This window comes from Enhydra lutris, unplaced genomic scaffold, assembly GCF_002288905.1.
Source record: "Enhydra lutris kenyoni isolate GAN:26980312 unplaced genomic scaffold, ASM228890v2 scaffoldscaffold45, whole genome shotgun sequence".
NCBI lineage: Eukaryota > Metazoa > Chordata > Mammalia > Carnivora > Mustelidae > Enhydra > Enhydra lutris.
Genome location: NW_019154129.1, coordinates 14,421,250 through 14,436,849, shown reverse-complemented (window position 1 = coordinate 14,436,849; position 15,600 = coordinate 14,421,250). Strand labels below are relative to the sequence as shown.

Below are 15,600 nucleotides of genomic sequence, written 5' to 3'. Positions count from 1 at the left end.
GCGGGCGCTGCTGGGCGCTGCTAGGCGCTGGCTGTTCGGGGCTGCGGGCAGGGGGCGGGCCGCGCGGCACATGCCTCCTGCCGAAAGGTTGCTCGAACTGTCGGTCCTGGCTCCACCTCCCCATTGGTCACCTCTCAAGCCGTCGGTAACAGGGCCCGTGTGCCCATTGGACGCGCGCGGGGCGAGGCAGGGACAGACACGGAAGTGAGTCCACTTCCGGTTCATGGCGGGCACCGGAAGCTGCGTCTCCTTACTTGGGATATGACTGGCTGAGTGGAGCGCCAGTGGGCCTGTCAGGACGGCCAGGGGGAGGGCGCTGCGTGGGGGGCGGGGTTTGGGCCGGTGGACGGAGGCCGTGGGGCGGGGGGGGGGGGATGGCGGCGGCGGCGGTGACGGCGGCGGAGGCGGCGGCGGCGGAGGCGGCGGGTGAGTGCTCCGAACGGGCGGGAGCGGGCGGCGCCGGTGCGCCGCGGCCGGTCGCGGCCTCGGGCGTTCAGGGGATGTCGTCGGCGCCCAGAGGGCGCGCGCAGGGTGCTTGGCGGGGACCAGCCGCGTCTCGCTGCGCCCCGGGGGCCTGGGGTCGGGGGCTGGTGGCCGCAGGGCCGCGGCTAGAGCCTGCGCGCCGCGTATGTCGGTTCTGTGAGGAAGCGGCGGTCCAGCACGGCGCGGGCCGGTGCCGGCCGGTGCCGGCGGGTGCGGCGGGCTGCCCCGGAGGTGCTGCCGGCGTCGGCGACCGGGCCCTGCCGCGAGCCGGCCCGGTGCCCCGCGCACCCCGTCCCCGCCCGTCGCTAGAGGCAGGGTCTAGAGGAGGGTCGGGACCAGGGCAGCCTTTGTGGAGCCCCCAGGGACCCAGGCTCGCGGGCAGGGCGGTGGGGAGGTCGGGCAGGGGTGCCCGTGGCGGGGTCAGAGGTAAGAGGCAAGAACTTAGGGTGTTGCAGGGGGACTGACGGCTGTGTGGGTGCAGGGGTGGGCCTGGTGTCTCTTCAGGGACATGTTAAGCTCACTGGAAGGAAGAGCCGGGGCGGAGTGGTCCGCGGCCCACAGAGAGCCACGGCTGTTGGGCCTGGGGCCGCGCGGGGCGTGGCCAGGGATGCAGGTGTGTGTCTGGGGCTCAGGGCATGGTCTGAGCCAGAGAGGTGGCTCCGTGCCCGCGCGTGACCGCAGCTCTAGGTCTCTAGAGCTCTAAGCGTTCCTCCTGAGAACTGGAGACCAGGGACCCCAGGAGAGTGTTGGGCACCTGGGGGGCATCACACCTGAATCCTATGAGTGGGGGCAGGGGCCGTCCCCAGCACAGCGGACCTCAGCCTGTCATGACGGCCGTTTCCCACTGGGATCAGCTGGGACCCTGCAGCCTCCTGCTTCCTGTGGCCCACCCGGGAGAGTGATCTGCAGGGGGGCAGGGACACACGTGCTCACAGCAGAGAGGGGCGGTTTGGGACAGCCGTCTGCCAGAAGGCCACGGTTCAGGTCTGGGGCCGGCCCGCGGGAAGACCTTCCAGCTGGGGGTGTTTGCTTCCATTACGCCAAAGGAGCAGATCTCGGAATTGGGGGCGTGGGAGGGGCTGGTGAGCCTTGAGAGTGAGCCTCCCAGAGCATCTGGTGCAAGGGGGATTCTCTGCCCTCCCCTTTTCTCCTGACCAGAGCCTGGAAACCTGGCAGGTGTCCGGCACATCCTCCTCGTCCTCTCGGGAAAGGGGGGGGGTCGGGAAAAGCACCATCTCCACGGAGCTGGCCCTGGCCCTGCGCCACGCGGGCAAGAAGGTGAGCACCCCACGCCGGCACCCGCTCCGACCACCCCGCTGCTCTGCCCCTTGCGGACTTCCGGCCTCTTTGCAGGTGGGCATCCTCGACGTGGACCTGTGTGGCCCCAGCATCCCCCACATGCTTCGGGCGCAGGGCAGGGCCGTGCACCAGTGTGACAGCGGCTGGGTCCCCGTCTTTGTGGACCAGGAGCAGAGCATCTCTCTCATGTCCGTGGGCTTCCTGCTGGAGAGCCCGGATGAGGCTGTGGTGTGGAGGGGCCCCAAGAAGAACGGTAATGACGGGGCACAGGACGGCACAGCTAGCCCTCTTGCTGCCCCCAGCTGTCACCATGGTGCTCCGTTAAAAAGTCAGTTAGAAAGTCCTGCGGGAGCTTCGGGCCCCCTCCCCGGGGTAACTGGGTAAAGCCAGAGACCCCAACAGCCAGTTATTTCCAGAACGGTTCTGCTGCTCACCGGAGCGATCAGGCCGGGCGAGGGAGTTAAGAGCAGGAGGAACCTTGTGCGGTTGTCAGTGGCCCCATCCGAGTCCCTGAGCCGGGAGGGTTCTGCTCAGACCTGAGGCCACACCAGGCCCCACCAAGCGGAGTGATTGGCAGGGGGAGGGGCTGCATGCGGGACCTGCCGCCATGGGTCACGGGCTCTCCTGTTGCAGAAGCTGGAGGGGAACCTGCGTCCAGGCACAGACCCCCTCCCCAGGAGGATCACAGCTCCTGGCTCAGGCCTGAGCAGAAGTCTTGGGTGGCCGGGGTGGCCCCACATCCGGGAAGAGAGAGGTGCTTGTGGGGCCCACGTGGTGCGCGTGCCACCCTCCGTAAGGAGCGGCTTGCTCTGCGGCCGTTGGGAAGACCCAGGACCTGCAGAGGCTGTAGGCGAGGGGCTCGCTGAGATCCCTGGGTCTCTGCAGCGCTGATAAAGCAGTTCGTGTCTGACGTGGCCTGGGGACAGCTGGATTACCTGGTTGTGGACACGCCCCCCGGGACCTCTGATGAGCACATGGCCGCTGTGGAGGCGCTGCGTCCCTATGGCCCGCTGGGGGCCCTCGTGGTCACCACGCCACAGGTACCCCGCGAGCGCCGTCCGCGACCTCACCGGGGACCTGGCACTATTCCCGGCTCTTGACACGCTCAGTGACCGCTGTCCTCTGTTGCCTGGTCGCAGGCGGTGTCTGTGGGGGACGTGAGGCGGGAGCTGACCTTCTGTAGGAAGACGGGGCTGCAGGTGGTCGGGGTCGTGGAGAACATGAGTGGTTTCGTCTGTCCCCACTGCACAGTGAGTCGTGGGGACTCGAGTGGTCACCAGCCCTTGCGGGGCCCAGGGGTGGTCAGGTGTGCCCTGGGTGGCGAGAACACCCCTGGACCTGTCCCTCTTGAGTGTGAGAAGTTCCTTAAGGGGGGCCGCACATCTGCGTTCCAGGAGTGCACCAACGTCTTCTCCCAGGGAGGCGGAGCGGAGCTGGCCAGACTCGCCGGAGTCCCCTTCCTGGGTGAGCACGGCAGGGCCGCCGCTTGGACTCTGCCCCGGGGGTCTGAGCTCCCCAAGGGTCTGAGCTCCCCGCGGCTGGTGGGCACGAGTGGGAGCCCGCGGGAGCCCCGGTGGGTTGGGGCTGGGGAGCTGGCCCCTGGCCCTCTGCCACCCTCACAGCCCGTCCCCTGCCCTCCCCCTTCGCAGGCTCTGTGCCTCTGGACCCTGAGCTCACCAGGAGCCTGGAGGAAGGTCGAGACTTCATCAGGGACTTCCCTCAGAGTCCCGCCTTCCCCGCGCTCTCCTCCATAGCCCAGAAGGTTCTGAGCGAGGCGCCTGCTCGGCTCTCCTGACCAAGGCAGCCCCCTCTCGCGTCTCTGGCCGCGCACACTCAGACCTAAGCAGAGGCCGTGGCCGTGCGGGCCTCTTTCTGCGCCCCCTCCCCGCATCTTGGGTTTCTAGGGCCTCTGGCGGTAGAGCGGCCGACAGTGGGCGGTTCTGCCCGGCGGGCGGGTGGCAGGGCCCGGGCGAAGGTGTGGGGTCCTGGTGGCTGAACTCTCAGGTGATGGCACGTGCACCCCCAGACCCACGGCTGGGCTGTTGTCCGTGGCCAAGGCTCCACGTGGGTCACAACACCTACACGTCTGGAGAAATCCTAGGGGCATCTGCTGTCCTCAGCGCCTCCCGCCATCCTCGGTGCCATCGTGAGCGATGCGGGGACAGCGGGGAGCGTCTTGCAAAGCGTTAGACTTAACTTCAGAGGAACCCACGATTAAAAGTGTCCCACTGCCGCAGTGACGGGTCTGCTGCTTCCGGAGCGTCGTGCCCTGGGGCTGCCGGAGCCGTAGCATGCTGGTGCGCTCATGCTGGTGTAGCCCGCGGGCCCTGCAGACGCCTGAGTCAAGCTTGGGGTCAGTGTGTGGAGAGCTTGGTGACGGCAGAGAAATCCATGCCGTCAGGGGAGGCTCAGCCTGGCGCAGCCGACAGCCCGTCCCCAGTCGCCCTGCACACCCTCCACGCCACAGGGCCGGGGCAGAGCCGAGAGTGACATGCAGCGCCCCAGGGAGGCCGGGCGGTGCAGTGGGACAGGGCACGGCATGGCGCCCACCCCAAGGGAAGAGGTTGGAATGTCGGCAGAAGGGACAGGGTGACCCCCCGCGGGGGGGGCGGTGCAGTGATGAAGGGGGTTCAGGTGCGCCGTGGACAGACGTTTCCTGGCGTGGAACTAGAGGGCAGGGGAAGGGCTCCTGGGGGCGGGGGGCGTGTCGGCCGGGGTTGGGCAGCGAGAACCCACATTCACACTGGGCACGAGCAGTGACCGCCCGGCTCTGCCTGGCTTCCCAGGACCAGGGCCTCTGAGAATGTGGCCAAAGAGGACAGCTGAGGTGCCGGGGCTCTGGACCACAGGAGGAGGAGCTGCCGCCTCTCTGGCACAGGCTGGTGTCCCAGGAGGGCCATGGGCTTTCCTCCCCCCATCCCCAGAGCTATACTGCTGTGGTCACACACGTGTGTCAGGTGGCTTTTTTTTTTTTTTTTTTTTTTAAGATTTTATTTATTTGACAGACACATCACAAGCAGGCAGAGAGGCAGGCAGAAGAGAGGAGGAAGCAGGCTCCCCGCTGAGCAGAGAGCCCAATGCGGGGCTCGATCCCAGGACCCTGAGATCATGACCTGAGCCGAAGGCAGAGGCCCCTCAGAGGCCACTGAGCCACCCGGGTGCCCTGTCAGATGGCTTTTAATGAGGAACAGCTGGGGGGCCAGGGCCTGTATGGCAGCGGTGCCCACACCAGCAGAGAGGGCCAATGCAGTGACCCCAGGGCAGCATCAGGGCAGGCCATGCCTCCGTCAGCAGTGAGCAAAGTGGGCCTCGTCGACGTCGCGCAGGTCGAGGCCCGAGACGCTGGGGGGGCTGGCGCAGGTGATGTTGTTGTAGGCGTACGCGGGCGGCTGGCCGTCATCGCCCTCCGGCACCACCTGCACGAAGCGCGGCACGACGCTGGGCTGCTGTAGGGCCAGGGTCCTCAGGGCCCGAAGCGGGCAGCCGCAGTCCCAGGGGTTGCCCTCGAGCCACAGGCGCTCCAGGCCGGGGGCGTGCGGCGTGAAGGTCCGCAGGGAGTTGTTCTGGAGGCTCAGGTAGCGCAGCTGGGGCAGGTCGGCCTCGGGCAGGGCCTCCAGGCGGTTGTGCGACACGTCCAGCCAGAAGACGCGGCGCAGGGGCCGCAGGGCGTCCGCCGCCAGCGCCGCCAGCCGGTTGCCCGAGAGCAGCAGGTACTCCAGCTTGCCGAGGCCCTGGAACGCCTGGCCCGGCAGGTGCGTGAGCTGGTTGGCCGTGAGGTCCAGCTCCTGCAGCTCAGCCAGCCCGCCCAGGCCCTGCTCGTCCACGGCCGCGATGCCGTTGTGCTTGAGGAATAGGCGGCGCAGCCCCGAGAGGCCGGCGAAGGCATGTGGCCAGAGGCGGCCCAGGCAGCCGCGCTCCAGGTGCAGACTGTGCAGCCGGCCCAGGCCGAGGAAGAGCTGCGGCGGCAGCGTCCGCAGGCAGTTCCCGGACAGGTTCATGACCGCCAGGCTGCGGAGGCCCGCGAAGGCGCCCGCCTCGATCTCGCGGATCTGGTTGTCGTTGAGCGTCAGCACCTCGAGCTGGCCCAGGCCCTCGAAGGCCCTGTCCGGCAGCTGCCGCAGGCGGTTGTGGCTGAGCTGCAGCTCCTCCAGGAAGTGCAGGTCCTTGAAGGCGCGCGGCCGCAGGCCGGCCAGGGCGTTGTGCGACAGGCGCAGGACGTGCAGGCCCAGCAGGCCGGGGAAGGTGTCCTCCAGGAGGCCGCTCACGCGGTTGTGCGACAGGTCCAGCCAGCGCAGCGCCTTCATGCCCAGGAAGGCGCCGGGGGCCACGGCGGCGATGAGGTTGCGCTCCAGGTAGAGCTTCTGCAGCCGGGGCAGCTTGACGAACACGTCGGCCTTGACGCTGCGCAGGGCGTTCCTGCTCAGGTCCAGCTCGCGCAGCTCCGCCAGGCCGCGGAAGAGCGGGGGCTGCAGGTACGCCAGCCTGTTGCCCGCCAGCACCAGCTCGCGCAGGCCGGCCAGGCCGTGGAAGGCGGCGTCGGGCAGCACGGCCAGGCCGTTCCAGCCGAGGTTAAGGTCCCAGAGGCCGGCCAGGCCCTGGAAGAGGCCGTCGTCCAGCCGGCCCAGGTGGTTGTTGCCGAGGCCGAGCGACGCCAGGCCCGGCGTGTGCAGGAAGGTGCGGGCCGCCAGGCCGCGCAGCTGGTTCCGCTCCAGGTGCAGGTGGCGCAGCCGCTGTAGGCCGAGCAGCGCCTCCGGCTCCAGGCTCGCCAGCCCGCTGCCCTGCAGGTTGAGGAAGGCCAGGCTGGAGAGGTTCCGGAAGGCGGCCGCGGGGATGGAGGACAGGTTGTTGCCGTCCAGCCACAGGGCCCTGGCGCCGTGCGGGATGCCGTCCGGCAGCCGCGTGAGGTTACGGGAGCTGCAGAAGACGCTGAGCTGGTCCACGTAGTCATCGTGGCCGCAGGCGCACACGGCTGGGCACTGCGGACTCTCGGCAGCCCCCGGGGCCCCGTTCTCCGCTCCCTCGGGGCTGCAGGGGCCCAGCGCCGCCCACGAGACCAGCAGCACGGCCAGGACCGGGCCTCCTGCAGGGAGAGGGGCCAGAGGACTTGAGCCCCGGGGCGAGGGCCGCCGCCTGCCCACACGCTGCGGCGTGGAACTCGCGCCCGGACCACAGCACGTGACCGAGAGAGGCCATGGTGCTGGCAGCCCGGACAGAGGTGGGAGCTCAGAGCTGCGCTCTCCCGTCCGCATTTGGAAGCAGAGCCCCAGTTAGGACAACCGGGACGTGGTCCAGTTCGGAACTGACGGCCCTTTCCACCCTGCAGGCCCGCTGGGGTAGCGACGCCCGTTCTGGAGAGAACTGCGGGTAGGGGTGCCTGGCCATTCGGCCGTGTGGCCGTGTGCATCCCAGTGTGGACACGAGTGGGACCGTGCTGGCAGGTGGGCCAATGGGAGGCCCGAGTGGGGTATGTGCTCCTGCCCTTGAGAGCCGCCGGTGGGTGGGCGGGCGCCGCCGCAGTGAGGCTCTGGGGCGGGGGTCACCCCCCCCCACGTGCTCCCAGGAGCCTGTGCCTTGGGTCCAGGAATGTCTCAGCACTCGTGCCAGGAGAGGAGCACGACGCCTGCCTCAGGGCAGATGGGGACTCTGCACCCCCAACTCATCAGGGGTCGGGGTGTCTCGGGACAGAGGGCACTTGAGTCCCACCCCATCGACACCCCAAAACCTGCGTCACGCACTGGACTGCCCACCGAGTCGGGGCCCATCCCTGCCCTCAGAGTGCGGGCTGTCCAGGGGGGTCCAGAGGCAGTGCAAGAGGCGCCCCACACCCACCTGCATAGGCCGTGCTGGGCCTTTGAGGGGCTGCGGGGCCAGCAGTCCAGCCCAGGGAGGGGTCCCCGGGGGGGCCTGAGGGGACTGGCCCCGGAAACAGACAGGAGGTGGGTAGAGGGTGTCCGAGGGCACATCCCGAGGCGCCCCTGCGGCGGCACCGGCGTTGTCAGCTCACCCCAAGCTGGGCCCTCGCAGGGCTGCCCCGGGCCTCGGAGGCACGGGGTTGGCTACCCCCAGAGCGAGGGGCTGGGGCCCTAGGCGCTCCTCACCTCCAGTCAGGGCCATCCCGCGTGCAGAACAGACCACAGGCGGGCCACAAGCTGGTGCGTCTGCTGGGGCCGGCTGCTCCTGTCCTCTGATTTCCCCACTGCCGGGGCTGCCAGCGCCCTGTGGCCAGCCCAGCCCAGCCCTGCTGGCCCGATGCCATTAACCCTCCCGAGCCCGGCACCCAGCGTCAGCCCCAAATGCCTAGGACACGGATGGCACAGGGGAGAGGCTGGGGGGGCTGCCTTCACACCAAAGCCACCTTCAGGTTTACCTGGCTGGCCCTCTGCCCCTGGGCAGGGGCCCCTCGGGCAGCTGTGGGGGACCTCCCACTCAGCGGACGGCCACGTGGGAGTTAAGTGGGAGATGGGCCTGGCACGCTGACCACCCCCCTCCTTCCCCCTGCCCATTTCCTAACAGCCTGGGTGGGGTCCTCATCAGGCCTCCCTGGGGCCCTGCCCAGCCTCGGCTTCTGGGACCTCAGGGTCAGCTAGTGTCTGCTCACCCCTCCTCCCCCCATCCTCTTCTAGGAACCCAGGGCAGGGTCCCCGGCCCCCTTGTGTTTGCTTTCCCTAGCACTGCCCTCTCTGGAAGAGTGGAGGGAGGCCTGGCCTTGGGCGCCGGGTCTTGTGGCTGCAGGACCAGCCTCCACCTGCTTTGGGACCCAGGCTGTCCTCCAGAGCCCCCGTGGGGCCCTGACCAGCCCGCTCTGCACAGAATGGCTGCCCAGAGACTGGCCTGAGGTCAGTCCCAGGTCAGGCCAGGAAGAAGGTTGACAGCCAGCACGTCCCCTTGCTGCTCAAGCAGGGGGATCCCTGCGCCCCCTTGTCCACCCAACCTGGGCACAGCGGGCACAGCCAGGGGAAGGGTCCTCGGCAGAGGCCGACAGACGAGGGCACAGCCAGGCTCCCCTCGAGAGGAGGGGCAGGGCTCAGGGAGCCTTGGGAGACTCTCCAGTGTACCTCCTGGCCAGGGGGCAGGTCCGCAGCCCCGCAGAGAGGGCCAGGGGGACCCGCTGCACGCTTCTCCATTCCCCCACTCCTGCCTCACCCCTGCCTGGCCCACAGCTCCCAGTGCCGGGCGTGGGGACGGCTTTATCTCTCCCTTTATTGAGCTTTGATTGATTTCCAGGTCGGTTCTCAGCCTCTGTTCTGAGAAATTATAGATCCGCCGGAGAACGTGCACGCCCAGAAATTGACCAGGTAAACACGCGTTACCGCAGCCCCAGGTGCCGACTCAGCACGTTCCCTTGAGCCCTGCGCAGGGCCAGGGCCAGGAGGGAGGGTGTGCAGAGGGACAGGGCTCTTTCTGTAAACCCGGCTGGGCTCGCATGGCTGCCCCCATAGCAACACCCGCACTCCGCCCCTGGGTCCCTCCCTGTCCTGGCCACCGAGGCTCTCCCCGAGACGTCTGGTTTCATGTGCTTCTGATCATCGTGTGGATGGGGGTCCCACACGAGCCCTGGGCTTGGCTCCCGTGTGACACGGGACTCAGGCAGCTCGGACACACAGCTGTCCCCACATCCTTGCTCACCCGCCTGCTGCCCGCGGGCCCTGTGCCTCGGGCCTGTGGGTCCTCCGTGGACTTGCTGGGACCCAGGTGTGTGTCTTCTTGGCAGGTGAGGCTGGACTTCCTGAGTGGTTAGCGGGTCCCCACCTCCTGGCGCCCAGGGGTGCCCTGCCCAGCCCAGCGCCATCCTGTCTGTTCCCAAGCCCCGAAGGTGAGTGGCTGCTGGCTTTCGTTCCGTGCTTCTCAGACACCAGTGGGACTGCAGCCCCTGAGGCTCGTCAGCGGGGGACTGTCCTGTCCCGTGAAGGGCGTGTATGTCTCTTGCCAATTTCTGGTGATGGCTCAGTCCGATCTGTGTTCTTAAAGAAAGTCTGGATGCACATCCTTCCTGGCTGGGGGGGGGGCGTGTGAGCAGTGTGTCCTTCCGTCCTGGGGCTCACCTGGCCGCGCTCTCCATCATTTTTGGCAAGAGTTCGTTGGATCGCCGTTTCCCGAGGCACTCGGCGCCGAGCAGGAGTTCTCAGAACGTGGGGGTTTCTGGGCCACTCTCGGACGTGGACTTTAATGTGACGCTCTCAAAGCGCCGTGGGGCACGTCGGGGGCTGTGCCCCCCAGCCTCGAGGTGGACAACGTCTTGGTCCCTCGCGGAGACGGCTCCCCCCAAGAGCCGCTTGGCTCCGCGGCCAGGGCCCCGTGTGCGCTCTTCTGGACCGAGCGAGCGGCTCGCCCGCGTCTGGGCCGGAACCAGAGCCCGCGAGAGGCGGGCTGCGCTGAGGTCTGTGCGGAAGGGACCCCCGCAAGCCCCACGTCATCCCCCGCTCTAGCTCTGACCTGGGGTCGCTCAGCACTGCTACGCGTTTCTGTTCCGATCACCCGTGAGGCGTGTCGTTTTCCCGGCTGGCGGCTACTTTTTGATACGTTTCCTCCTCGGTCTGCCTCAGTTTTGCCGTCTGGGCTTTGAGCTCCCGAAAGGTGCTGCGGAGTGCGACGCCGCCCCGACAAGTCCTCCCCTGCGGCGGCCCAGTCAGCGCGGCGGGGCCTGCCCGCTGGCGTGGCTGCCCCTGGCCGGCGAGCGGGCTTTCTGCGAACACGTGCAGTGCTGGGGCACCGGGGGGGGGCGCCACTAGCTCCTTCCGCCGGCTGAGCTCACCGCCATAGGGGCGCCTCTGTCCGGGGCTGCCGAGACCTTGTCGCGAGCCTTCAGCTACGGCTCTCGGTGCGGACGTGGGTTTCCGGCCTCTTGGGCACATTCTTCCGGGGGAGCTGCTGGCTCACGCGTGTTTAGGTGCGACAGTTACGAGACTTTAAGTCACCCCTGCACCCGGCATGGGGCTCAAGCCCATCCCCCGAGCTGCAGAGCCGCAGGGGCTGGGCCGGCTGCCTGCGTCCCACAGCACACTCCGCAGCGTGAGCGCGCCCTGCGCATCCGTCCTCGCCCGGCGGCCCGGCTCTCAGCGCCGCCTTCCCCGGGACGCGCTCTCCAAGGCGGGCCGGCTTTTCCCTTGTCTCCTGAGTTCTGAGAGTGGATTATCAGGTATGATATTTGGGAGCATTTTTCCCAGTCTGTGGCTCGGCCGTTTTTTAAAAAATGGGGCACGTGGGTGGCTCGGTCAGTGCAGCGTCAGACGTTTGATGCCACCTCGGGTCTCCATCTCTGGGTTGGGAGTTCAAGCCCGGCCTTGGCCTCCGCACTGGCTATAGGGCCTACTTCAAGAAAAAAAAAGGCGAACCGCCTCCTAGAATGCAGAGGTTGGTTTTGACAAGCTGCCCCGCTGGTTTGGCTTTTCTCTGGCTCAGGCTTTCCACGTGCCTCACACCAGATGACGGCGATCTTCCAGCGGAGGGGTGTGGGGCGCCTTCCCGTTGACTTAGATCTTCACGAATCTTGAGCTGTTTTCCATGCGGTACTTCCGGAGGATCTTTAGTTTGGTGCCGCCGTGGACGGGACCCTCTTCGTTCCGTGAACAGCTGTTCCCAGCACGTGGAAATGGAGTGGATTTTGTTTTTCCTAATCTGGTGTCCCAGGACCTGGCCGAATGAATTTGCCGGCGCTGGGTTTGTAGGTGTCTCTGGGTCTCTAGGATTAGCTGCTTGGGGGGGTCATCTCATCGGTGGGGGGTTGCCTCGTCAGTGAGTAAGGATGTTTCTCCTTTTTCCTTCCCAGCCTGCAGCCGTTTCCGCGGCTTCCTGGTGCCCCACGGCGCAGCCAGCACCACGCCGAGACCGGCCGCACCTCGCTCCTGGTTTTAGAGGTGAGCATCCCACGGGTCACTGTGATTTCGGAAGCTGTGACAGCAAAATAAATGCTCTTTTTGGGGGGGGGGCAGCCGTCCTGACCCCTATAGTCACAACCGTGTCCAGACACACAGCAGAAAGGGGCGCAGGCCTAGACAGCGGGGCTACTGTGGGTTTTCCAGGCAGACCCAGTGTCGTTACAAATGTCCTCAACAGTGGCAGGGCGGCTCCAGGGGCAGGTGGGAGGCCGGGGGAGCGGGCTTCACCTACAGCTGCTGGTGTTGGCGTCTACGGGAGGGACGTTGGGAGCCAAGGAACGAGGGCACCTCTGGCAGGAGGACCCGGGCTGGGGAGAGGCTCTCCGGGGCCTCCGGGAGGAAGCAGCTCAGCGGCCCAGAGCAGCTGGGGTCTGACTTCTGGCCTCGAGCACCGGCTCGCGGGTGCTTGTTCCTGTGCGGGGAGCAGAGTGGCGCCGTCCCCCGCTGCGGGATTCTGCTGACGTGTGTGTTCTGTGTCAGCCGGGGTGACGGCGGGTTTGTCAGCCTCTTGATCTTTTCAGAGAACTAACTTTGGGGTTTTTTTTCCATTTTGCTAATTTTCCTTTTTCTTCTGCTTCCCTTGTGTTTTGTTTGCTCTCTTCTCTAGTTTCTTCACTAGAAGCCTCTCCTCCTGCTGTGCAGGTGCGTGTCCCGCACACGTCGGTGCTTTCCACGTCCACTTTCTCTGTCCTGCTTCACGCACGGGCAGGTCCTCACGCAGGGGCCGCGCTGGTCGTCTCTGTGGCTGCAGCTCGCGCGTGTGCGGGAGCGCGCGCCGCGTCCACGGCTCCGACTGCGTGCTGTCCTGTCCGGAGGCGGGGGTGGCCAGACCTCACGCTGCCGCTGGGAACTCATTCCGCTCGAGCAAGCCGACACACTCCCTTCGCTCTGTTAAAACTCACTGTGACCGGTTTCGTGGCTCACGCCGGGTCTGGGCTGGAGGACGCGCGCGGGCGGGCTGATCCGAGCACAGGCGGGTTCCGTGGGCGAGCGCGTGCTCTGCGCCTTCGGCGTCCTGGGTCACGGGTCCTCCAGGCCGTCTGCCGCTCCGGGAGAACGTCGGCCTCCGTGTCTTAGGGTGCCTGGCTGGCTCCGTCGGTGAGGCGTCCGATTCATGGTTTCAGCTCAGGTTGTGATCTCGGGGACGCAAGATTGAGTCCTGCCCTGGTCTTCAAGCTCTGGGGGAGTCTGCACCCCTCCCCCGATTTGCTCGCTCGCTCTCTCAGTTTTTTTATTTTTACAGATTTTATTTGACAGAGAGAAATCACAAGTAGGCAGAGAGGCAGGTTGGGGCGGGGGAGAGGCCCCCGTGAGCAGGGAGCCTGATGCAGGGCTCGATCCTAGGACCCCGAGATCATGACCTGAGCCAAAGACAGACTCTAACCCACTGAGCCACCCAGGCACCCTTCAAATCTTTAATTTTTTTAACTAAAAAAAAAAAAGATCTCTGATTCTTGTTATGTAACCTATTTTCCACTCAGTCCCTGAATTACATAATTACTTAGAGGGCCTAGTGTGAAGCCGGGTTCTTCCGCAGGCCCCCCCCAGCCCCGTTCAGACACGACCGTCCGTCGCTCTGACAGCCTGTTATGTCAGGTTGAGCTCATGAACCTGAGCTGAAGAAATGAGAAACCGCTCTGGGCCAGGGAAGGAGGAGAAGTCACAGCGTCCTGCCTCCTCGCCCCCTCCACACCCGCCCAGCCAGCCACAGTGGGTCCCAGACGGGCTTGAGCCTGCGTGGAGTCCTGGGGGCACACAGTGCAGCCCCGCACCAGCCTGTCCTAGACCCCCCCGGGAGCCGCCGCCTCCCAGGCCTCTCTGCTGCTGCGACGCGGGATCGGCGTCCGTTAGAAGGTGGTGGACCCGGAGAAACCTTCTATGGGTCTGTGAAAGGTTTGGGGTTACTAGGGGTGCAGGGGTACCCTTGGCTCACTGCTGTGACCCTCACTCATAAACAGAACATTCTGAAGGGTGGTAAAGCCTGAACGATTTCCTAGCGGCACAGGAGCGGGCCACGTGGGGCCAGCATGTGACCCGGAGCAGACGGACCCCGCCCAGGAAGACAGGACACAGGCCCGAGGGAGATGCTTTCCAAGAAAACCCCTCTGAGGGCAGCAGGGGCCCGGGGTCAGGAGTCCGGAGCGAGAGTGGCCAACGCCCAGTCTCTGCGCTCGTACCCGACGGGACGGCGGCCCACGGCAGGGAGGACACGAGGGAGAGAAACCAGCAGAGCCCCCTCGGCCGCCCTCCGCGCCCCATGCCAGCCGCACAGGCGAGTCTGCGGCGTGACCGCCCGTGCGGAGACGACAGCCGGAGGAGCGGAGACAGGAGGGGCGCTCAGTCTGTCGGGAAACATGCGGCGGGACCTCCGACTTGCGGGTTCGAGCCTCATGGTGGGTGTGGAGATGACTTTAGATCTTCTTTAAAAAGGAAGAAAACCCTGGGAAGAAAGGCGCCTCCCCAAGTGGCTTCAGCTGCTGGAAACCCCAGGTTCGCACTCGAATTCCCCTTCCTCAGACTCCCAAAGTGCAAGCGTTCCGGTCCCTTCCACGTCTGCCGGCGGCGGGCTCGTGCGAGGAGGCGTCCGGCCCGGCCGGCCATGGGAGGCCCAAGCAGTAGCTCGCCAGGAGAACTGCGCGCAGCCCGCCCAGGAGACCGCATTCCTGTCCAGGGTGACTTCTGGTCACACTTATGTGTCCCCTGCAGGCCTCCCCCACATGCTGGCCACCTCCCAGGGTACATTTCCAGCCTGGACCTACCCTGACCCTCCTCTGCCCACTGCCCCTGACCCTGGGAAGCCTCACAGGCACCTCGGCCTCCCGCTGCCCAAACCCAGCCTCACGGGCCTTCTCTGAGCTCCTTTCTGTCTCCCTGCGACCCCGCGCTCATGGCGCAGATCCCTGGGGCAGAGACTGGGCTTTCACTCCACTCACGGGCACCCTCCGCCTGTCCAGCAGCCTCACCACAGCCCTCGGAAAAATGCTGGTCAAGGCTCGCTCTGCCTGCCGGCTCCTAACTTCACGTGGGCGCCAAGGTCCTCCTGTGTCCTGTCCACTGCTCCTCACGGCTCAGCCACAGCCGTGCCCCAGGGCCTTGGCACTTGCTTTTCTCTCTAGGTATCTGCAAGGCTCACTGCTATGAGCCGTCACTCATTCACGGCACCACCTCGGTGAGGCCTGCCCAGCCACAACGCTGGCTGCTCCTCGCCCGGTTTTCTCCCGTGCTTCCTCCCGACCCGGCTGCCCGGTCCCTCCATCAGGATGGAAGCTCCCCAAGGACAGAGGCTTCTGTTCACACCGAACCCCCAGAGCAGCTCAGCCTCCGCCCAGCAGCCGCGCTCAGGTCTGTGAAACCCAGAGGTGGGGACAAAGGCTGTGGGCCCGCTCGCCTCTCTGCAATGCAGGAGACCCAGGGAGCGAAGTCCCAGCAGCGGGACCACAGAAGGTTCACGGGGGAAAACGGAGCTCAGGTGGGAGGAGCAGGTTCCTGGGAGCGAGGCTGACGGCACTTCTCTGCGCTCCCGATGCTGGAGTGACTGAAAAAGACACCATTTACGTCCACAGCAGCCAAACTGTGGAAAGTCTAGATGTCCATCGACGGACGAATGGCTAAAGATGTGTGTGTACACACAGATGGACGAACGGACACACACCCGAGTATTACGCACCCATCGAAAAAATGAAACAAAACAAAATTCCAAAATCTTGCCATTTGCAACGACGTGGATGGAACTGGAGGGTATGACGCGGAGTGGAATGTCAGTCAGAGAAAGACCATTCTCACACGGTCTCCCTGACGGGAGGAATTCGAGCAACAAGACAGGATCGTGGGGCGGGGAGGGAAAAGTGAACACGAAACCGGAGAGAGAGACAAACCGTAAGAGACTCTTCATCTCAGGAAACCAGCGGAGCGTTGCTGGAGGGGAGGGGGCGGGGGGCGGCTG

General features: G+C 66.1%; 3 protein-coding genes across 4 annotated transcripts; 2 read left to right on the top strand and 1 right to left on the bottom strand.

The window, feature by feature from the left end:
- The first annotated feature begins 406 nt into the window (after positions 1-406).
- On the top strand, positions 407-4,018 carry LOC111156059 (nucleotide binding protein 2). Its single transcript, XM_022516642.1, has 7 exons — positions 407-426; positions 1,642-1,761; positions 1,837-2,035; positions 2,668-2,822; positions 2,922-3,032; positions 3,177-3,246; positions 3,432-4,018. The coding sequence occupies exons 3-7, from the start codon at positions 1,882-1,884 to the stop codon at positions 3,575-3,577; spliced, it is 636 nt and encodes a 211-aa protein (XP_022372350.1). The 5' UTR covers positions 407-426; positions 1,642-1,761; positions 1,837-1,881; the 3' UTR covers positions 3,578-4,018.
- An 883-nt stretch (positions 4,019-4,901) lies between these two features.
- LOC111156079 (insulin like growth factor binding protein acid labile subunit) lies at positions 4,902-7,896 on the bottom strand. The gene is made up of 2 exons (XM_022516675.1): positions 7,881-7,896; positions 4,902-6,862 (listed from the first exon to the last, which is right to left on the bottom strand). Exons 1-2 carry the CDS (start codon positions 7,894-7,896, stop codon positions 5,070-5,072), a joined length of 1,809 nt encoding a protein of 602 aa, XP_022372383.1. The 3' UTR covers positions 4,902-5,069.
- Positions 7,897-9,017: 1,121 nt separating this feature from the next.
- On the top strand, positions 9,018-12,893 carry LOC111156083. 2 transcript variants are annotated; one of them, XR_002641179.1, is made up of 4 exons: positions 9,018-9,077; positions 9,494-11,443; positions 11,549-11,636; positions 12,265-12,893. XR_002641179.1 is itself a non-coding variant. In XM_022516680.1 (3 exons), the coding sequence occupies exons 1-3, from the start codon at positions 11,372-11,374 to the stop codon at positions 12,732-12,734; spliced, it is 630 nt and encodes a 209-aa protein (XP_022372388.1). In that variant the 5' UTR covers positions 11,362-11,371; the 3' UTR covers positions 12,735-12,893. The 2 variants fall into 2 exon arrangements, 1 of the variants encoding a protein (XP_022372388.1); XM_022516680.1 differs by lacking the exon at positions 9,018-9,077 and having other exon boundaries at positions 11,362-11,443.
- Positions 12,894-15,600: the final 2,707 nt, after the last annotated feature.

Bases quoted from the DNA above. Each gene is read 5' to 3' on its own strand.
- LOC111156059 (XM_022516642.1), top strand. From the start codon at position 1,882: ATGCTTCGGGCGCAGGGCAGGGCCGTGCACCAGTGTGACAGCGGCTGG. The intron at 2,036-2,667 runs GTAATGACGGGG...GGGTCTCTGCAG, and splicing joins GAGGGGCCCCAAGAAGAACG to CGCTGATAAAGCAGTTCGTG. The intron at 3,033-3,176 runs GTGAGTCGTGGG...TCTGCGTTCCAG, and splicing joins TCGTCTGTCCCCACTGCACA to GAGTGCACCAACGTCTTCTC.
- LOC111156083 (XM_022516680.1), top strand. From the start codon at position 11,372: ATGGAGTGGATTTTGTTTTTCCTAATCTGGTGTCCCAGGACCTGGCCG. The intron at 11,444-11,548 runs GTAGGTGTCTCT...TTTCCTTCCCAG, and splicing joins AATTTGCCGGCGCTGGGTTT to CCTGCAGCCGTTTCCGCGGC. The intron at 11,637-12,264 runs GTGAGCATCCCA...TCTCTTCTCTAG, and splicing joins CCTCGCTCCTGGTTTTAGAG to TTTCTTCACTAGAAGCCTCT.